Raw genomic sequence first — 6670 nt, 5'->3', positions numbered from 1 at the left:
CTCGGCGGGCAGAGGAGGGCTGGGCTGGGCGGGGATGGGGTGGGGATGCGCTGGGGTGGGGTGGGATGGGGTGGAGGAGGGGTCCTGCCCCGCCAGCAGCGGGTGCGGAGGGCAGGGGGGTCTCGCCGGGCAGGGCAACCCCGGCCTGCGCCTCCATCCCCGGTCGGTGACAGCTAACTGCAGCGCTAAGCAGAAATAGTTAAAAAGCAAACAAAAATGGCAGAGGCCGTCTCCCGCTGCCCCTCTGCTCCCTTTCTCCTCCAACAGACGGAAACCCCCTAATGCCTCCGACGGGGCGAGGAGGGGGGACGGGGGAGAGCTTGCAGACGTGATACGAGCTGCAGGCTGCGCCGGCCGGGTGTGCTGCTGCTCGCCCACCTCCGCGCCCCGGCCCGCCCGGTCCCGTTCCCCCGCGGCATGGCCTCGGCGTTGCCCCGTCCTCCGGGAGGCAGGCAGGAGCGGGGCTCCCCCGGCTCGGCTCTCACCCCGGCTCCAGCTCTGCCCGCTTCTCCCCTCCGCCCAGCCGGCTGCGGGCCTTGGGGAGGGATTCAGAGGAACAGAAAGAAGGGGAAAGGAGAGGAAAAGCGGGCAGACGGCCCCGTCGGGGGGCCCGTCGGCTCTCCACCCGCCCCGGCGCCCGGATTCTGCAGGGGCGGCGAGGAGCGGACGCCCGGCGCCCGCCCTCGGCTCTGCGGGGCCCCACGCGAGGCCCGCGTGGGCGCCAGGCCCGGGCCCGGCGGCCCTCGACGGCCCGAGGACAAAGCCACGGGCACGGCCCGACCCCGGCTCGTCGGTGTTCCCCGGGCCGGCGGCGAAGAGAGCCGCCCCCGGGCCGGGGCGCGGCCGAATTTAACCCGGGGTGGGTTAGAAGAAGGGAGCGGGGGCCGCAGCTGGGAGTCCCGCCGTGCCGCCGGCCCTCCGCCACCCCACGCTTGCCACGCAGCCGGGCCAACGTGAGCCCGAGCCCCGAAAGCGGGGAGCGGAGGGCAAGGAGCGGGGAGCGCTCCCGGGGAGCGGCGGCGCAGCGCCCGGTGCCGAGCGGCGATGGCTCCGGTCCTCTGCTCGCCGCGGCTCTTGCCCTGCCCTGCCCGGGGAGAGCTCCTCGCCGGCAACTCGGTACGGGAGCAGACAGACCCTCTCGCAGCGAGGCAAGGAGCTGTCAGGCAATCCCCTTTTCAACGCATCCCGGAGCTCTCAACGTCCAGACGGTTTCAGGCATTTTTCCTGCAGGAGCTGGTGATATATTATTACCATTCTTACGAGGCGGGTTTTATTTCTTGCTAAAAAGGGGGATGAGGGAGGTGAGGCACGATAGCAACAGCCAAAGAGAATTAATTTTTTTAAGAGGGTAGAAAAATAAAAATAAAAAAAAAAAAGAAGGTCTCAGGGTTTTAAACAAGAGATGAGCGGTTTAAAAATTGCCGCACTGATCCATCGAAAACCAAACCTAGATACGCCATCGAAATGGCACTGTATACACAGTGTATCGTGTGTGTATATATATATTTATTTTTTATATTTATGTATATATATATACAAACATCCATACACTAAAATAAAAAATTACAGCCAGCCTGGATCCTGAACACAGTCTACACTTTATTTCAGACTACAGATTTCTGAACATAATAAAATCTTTGGCTTGTAGCGGCGGGTTCAGTCTCGCAGTCTGTGGATCAGAAATTTTTTTTTTCCTCGGGAAAAAAAAAGAGACAGAAATTCACACACAAAAAAAATAAGATCAAACGAAAGATCAGAAAAGTCGGACATTTACTGTAAAACAAGAGCAACGGACATCGAGAAAAAAAAGGGAAAGCAAACAAAACGAACAAACGAACAAATGAACAAAAGAGAGGGGAAGAGAGAGAGAGAAGGGGAGAGAGAAACGGTCCAGCAAATAGAGATCGCTACACATATTTCTTACCTGAAATTAAATATATACAAGGTCATATGCTGTTTGGCTATATAGAGATAATTTTTTTTTAAGTGTTCATATTTTATTTTTTTTTTCTTAATCGGAGTCCTTATACTATGGATAGACAATAGATCTGCTTTTAAATAGCACCTGTCCGCCTCCCGGCCGGCGGGCCGGCGCCGCGGCGCAGGGCTGGGGGGGCCGCGCCGCCTTCACTCGCTCTCCTCTTTGTCCTGCACGGTGGTGGTGGAGTGGTTGTAGAGTCCCTGGGCCATGAGGTGCAGCGCCAGCCCGTTCTTGATGCCCGTCGCCTTCTTGATCTTGGCTCGTTTGTTCTGGAACCAGATCTTGATCTGGGACTCGTTGAGGCTGAGCTCCTGGGCCAGGCTCTGCCGCCGCTGCTCCGTGATGTACCGGTTCGCCTGGAACTCCGCCTTCAGCCGCTGCAGCTGCTCGGCCGTGAACGCCGTCCGCGGCCGCTTGTCCTCCTTCTCCGTCTTCTTCTTCTTCAGCTTCCTGGTGCGGGGGCCTGCGGGCAGGGCACACACACGCCGCTGGGCAGGGCCGCGCCGCCGACCGACCGACCGACCGACCGACCGCCGCCCCCGCCCCGCCGGCCGCCGGAAAAATGGCCGACGGGCGAATTTGTGCCGGTCCCGTGTGTGCGTGTCCGGCCCCCCCACCCCCAACCCCGGCACCGCCGCCCCGGCACGGCGGAGGGAAGGCTGGGGAAGGCGCGGGGAGGCCGGGGCCGAGCTTGCCGCGCTGCCCGAGCTTGCCCCGCCGCCCCGGCCCCGCCGAGGGGAGCGGCGCCCCGCTCGCCCCCCGCCCCGGCACACGTCGGGGCGCCGCTCCGCCCGCCCCGCCGGGACCGGCCGCGATCCCTCGGCACGGCCCGGGGCCCGCCGGCCGGGCAGCGGCGGGGGGGACAGAGACCCCGCGGCCCGGCACCGGGGAGCCGCCGGGAGCAGCCGCCTGGCCGGGGGCTGCCCCGGTCTCGCCTTGGGGGGGGGCGATAGCCCCCTCCGCGAGGCCGGCTCAGCCCCGGGGGGCCCTTCTCCGCCGCCACACCGGAGCCCCGCCGCCGCCCGGGCTCTCCGGCGGCCGATCGTTGCCAGGGACCCCCGGCCGCGCCTGCAGCTCCCTCCATGAACCCCAGCCGAAAGCAGTGCCCCCCCCCCCCCGCCCCATCCCCAGGCCGGGATGGGGCCAGGTGAAGTGCCACAACAGCTCGCCGGGGAAGCGTGCCCGGCCCCGGGGCGCGTCCCCGGGGAGCAGCGCCCGACCGGGGGGCTACCCGCGGTCCTCTGCACGCCGGCCCGGCCCGGCCCGGCCCGGGGGGGGGGGGAGCGGAGAGGGGAGGGAGCCCTGGAAAAGGGGATCTACGAAAATCCTCCGACAGCTGCCGAGCTCGGCGGGCGGCCCCGGGCCCGCAGCCCCCCGCCAGCAACAGCAGCAGCCGCAGCCGGCGAGGCCTCCTGGCCGCCGAGTAGGCCGAAAGCTCGTCTCCCGGCGCAGCCCTTCCCCAGAAGCCGGGTTTTTCCCCGCGGCTCGGCGGCGTCTGCCGGCGGGGAGAGGGACGGGGCCCGGCGGGATGCTCCCGGGTTCGGCCGGCCGAGGGGCGGAGGGCGCGGGGAGAGAATCGCTTTGCCCCGGCACCTTGCAGCGGGGGTGTCGGCGCCTCCGACCGCCGCAGCCAGCTCGTCCCCGGAGCTGGGAGAAGCGGCCGGGGCCGGCGAGCGGCTCCGAGCACAACAAAGAGCGCGGCCGAGCCGAGCCAGCCTCCCCTCGCCCTTCTCCCCTCCGGGCCGGGGCGAGCGGGGAGCTTCGGGGAGGACGTGCGGAAATAAGAATCCTCTGCCCGAAGAAAAGGGAGGAAAGGAAATAAAGGCGCAAGTGCAAAACGCCTGGCGCACGGCGGCCCTGGGAATCGGTAGCAAAAACACCCGTGGCCGGGCCGGCCGGGAGCGAGGGCCGCGCCGTCTGACAGCTCTATCACTCCATCAATCACCCGAGTCAATCAAAGTGGCTTTTCTGAGTTTCAAGTCGCTGGACGTGTCAATAACGGGGGATAGAGATGGCTGGGCCGATAGTGCCGCACTGACCGCCGGCGGGGAGCAGCCAGGCCGGGCAGCGCGGAGCGGGGCCGGAGCCGGGGCCGGGGCCGGGCAGCGCCGCCTTCCCGGCGTCCCGGAGCGGCCCCCGGGCAGCCGGCCCCGCAACCCCCGGGCCGGCACAGGGGAGCCCACCCCGGCCCCGGCCCGCGCTGGCGGATCCCTGGCTGCCGGCCTGGGGGGTCACGGGGGAACCCCTCTCTCCTCGCCCTCCGCTTCTTTCAAAAACAAAAATTAGAATTAAAAATAGAAACTAACGGTGATAAAATAAGGGGCTGCCGGGGGCGGCCGGGGGAGTGTAAAGAGCGTGGAAGGGGCCGGCAGAAAGGGGCCGGGGGCCGAGCAGGCGGCTCCCACCGGCGCGGCCCCGGGCAGAGGCAGGTCCCCTCCCCGAGAGCCGGGCCCCAAACCACGGCGGGGAGCACCGGTTCCCGCGGCAATGCGCGGCCTAAAGGCCTGCCTGGCTCTGCCTCGCTGCCGAGGCCCCCACCAACAGCCCCTCCGCCACCTTCCTAAAAAAAAAACCCCTCTGAGAAACCCCCCCCTCTCTCTACACGCACCTCCAGCAGCCGCTCAACATGTGGCTCAGGCCTCCCCCCCACCCCCCACCCCCAAAAGGCCACCAGCACCCAGGAAAAAAATACAATAAGGGGAGAAAAAGCCCCCAAAGAAGGGAGCAGCCGAATCCGCTGCCTTTTTTCGCAGCGCTCCCACCCCACGCCGGCGCGCTGCGGAACACCCGGGGCTGCGGCAAAAGCGGGGCGGGCGGGGGGACAGGGGAAGAAGGGGGTCGCTCCCCGCCGGCTCTCCGCACCGAAAAGCGGCCGAATCGGGGCCCGGCGTCACATTCAAATTTGGGAGACTCGGAGGAGGAAGGAGGGGTGGGGGGGGGTGGGGGGGGGACGCGTTTCCTCTCGCCCCGGGTGACCCAGGACACCCCCCCCCACTCCCGCGCCTCCCCACGCGAGGTCCTCAGCAGGCCGGGAGCCAAAGCAAAAGGGGGGAAGAGGGGAAGGGGAGGAGGGGGGGACGACCTTGTCACGATTTTAACAGCTCCCAGATGCGCCGCGGTTCCTTACCCGAGGACGGTCTGTCTGAATACCTAGTGCAGTAGACCCAGGCAGGCCACACCAGCGGCTGTTGCGAGTCGGGCTTTATAACAGGTCCTCCATTATTAGAGCCCATGAGGAGGATGGCGGGGCTGCCGTGCTCCCCGTACTTCGCCGGGTGAGTCTCGCCCCCGTCGGCGGGGGGCTTGGCCGCCCCCGACGCCGCCGCCGCCGCCGCTACCGCCGCGGCGGGGCTGGCTTTGGCGGCGGCGGCGGGCGGCGGCGGCGGCGGCGCGGAGCCGTCGGGACGGCAGTTCGAGTCCGGGCAGAGGAGGGAGGGCGGGTTGGGCGGCCGGGCCAGCAGCGGGTTGACGTTTTCTCTACCTGAGCTCTGCCCCCGGTCTCCGTCCCGCTCCCGGCTGCCTCCTCCTCCTCCTCCTCCTCCGCCGCCGGCCGGCGCGGGCGGCTCCTTCTTGCAGCCGAAGTCCGGCCTCAGGATGTTGTCGATGAAAAAGTTGGTGGTGCGGTGGGGCGGCGGCGGCGGCGGCGGCGGGGGCGGCGGCGGGGGCGGCGGGTGGCGGCGGCGGGGCAGGGGCAAGGGGCAGGGCGCGGCGGGGGAGGCGGGCGCGGGGCTGGGGGACACGGGTACGCTCTCGCCATCGCTGCCGCTGCCGCTGCTCGCCGGGCCGGGCGCCGCGTCTCGGTGGCCGTGCCCCTCCGGCGGCTCTTCCATGCTCAGCCCCCGCCACGGAGATCGCTGCCTCTTTTCCCCCCCACCCACCCGCTTCACGCCCACCCCACTTTGCCGGTGGGTGGCGGGGTGGAAAAGGGGGAGGAAAAATTTAAAAAAGAGGAAAAAAAAAAAAAGAAAGAAAAAAAAAGAAAAAAGAATAAAATCCACTTGTTGGGCTGGAGCTGAGATTTTTTTTTTCTCCCCCTCGCACGGATGGATCCAAAACCGGGGAGACACTCGAGGGCTTCTTTCCCCCTTCTCCCGACCAGCTTATATTTCCACCACCAAAAAAAAAAAAAAAAAAGAGGAAAAAAAAAAGGAAAAAAACCAAACCCAAAAAGGTGCGCGGCAGCACCGCGCCCCCCCCCCAAAAAAAAACCCGCCCCCGAAAACCCGTCAAAATCTGCCCATCTCCCCGCTGCCGCCGCCGCCGCCGCCGCCGCGGCGGCTCCGCGCTGCCCCGCTGTCACGCTCCGCTCTGCCCACGCCGCGGGCTGCCGGAGCCCTTCCCCGCCAGCCTGGTGGTGCACGCCGCCCGGGCCGATTTATTATTTTTTTTTTTTAATTCTTTTTTTTTCCCCCTCTTTTTTTTTTTGGTTTGTTGGTTTTTTTGGTTTTTGTTTTTTTAAAAAAAAAAGAAAAAAAAAAAAGGCCAAATCTCTGACAGCTCCGGTCCGTGCAACAAACTCTCCCTAAAAAATCCCTCAGCCACACTTTTTTCACTCGCACCGGAAGCACGTGAGGCGGCCCCGCACGTGGGGGCGGCCAATGGCGCGCCGCCGCCGCCGCTGACACCCCACGCCGCGCCCAATGGGAGCCCGGCGGGCCGCCGCCATAAATACCGCGTGGGGACGGGACG

General features: G+C 66.1%; 1 protein-coding gene across 1 annotated transcript; it reads right to left on the bottom strand.

Moving 5' to 3' along the window:
- Positions 1-1618: 1618 nt before the first annotated feature.
- EN1 (engrailed homeobox 1) lies at positions 1619-5832 on the bottom strand. Its single transcript, XM_052792615.1, has 2 exons — positions 5109-5832; positions 1619-2444 (listed from the first exon to the last, which is right to left on the bottom strand). Exons 1-2 carry the CDS (start codon positions 5809-5811, stop codon positions 2128-2130), a joined length of 1020 nt encoding a protein of 339 aa, XP_052648575.1. The 5' UTR covers positions 5812-5832; the 3' UTR covers positions 1619-2127.
- Positions 5833-6670: the final 838 nt, after the last annotated feature.

The sequence above is a fragment of the Harpia harpyja genome, chromosome 7 (assembly GCF_026419915.1).
Source record: "Harpia harpyja isolate bHarHar1 chromosome 7, bHarHar1 primary haplotype, whole genome shotgun sequence".
NCBI classification, from domain to species: Eukaryota; Metazoa; Chordata; class Aves; order Accipitriformes; family Accipitridae; genus Harpia; species Harpia harpyja.
The sequence above is the reverse complement of the archived record's forward strand: the minus strand, read 5'-3'. Positions and strand labels throughout refer to the sequence as shown.

Coding starts and splice junctions, on each gene's coding strand:
- EN1 (XM_052792615.1), bottom strand. CDS start 5,811: ATGGAAGAGCCGCCGGAGGGGCACGGCCACCGAGACGCGGCGCCCGGC. Junction 2,445..5,108: donor TTCAGACAGACCGTCCTCGG/GTAAGGAACCGC, acceptor CCCTGCCCGCAG/GCCCCCGCACCAGGAAGCTG.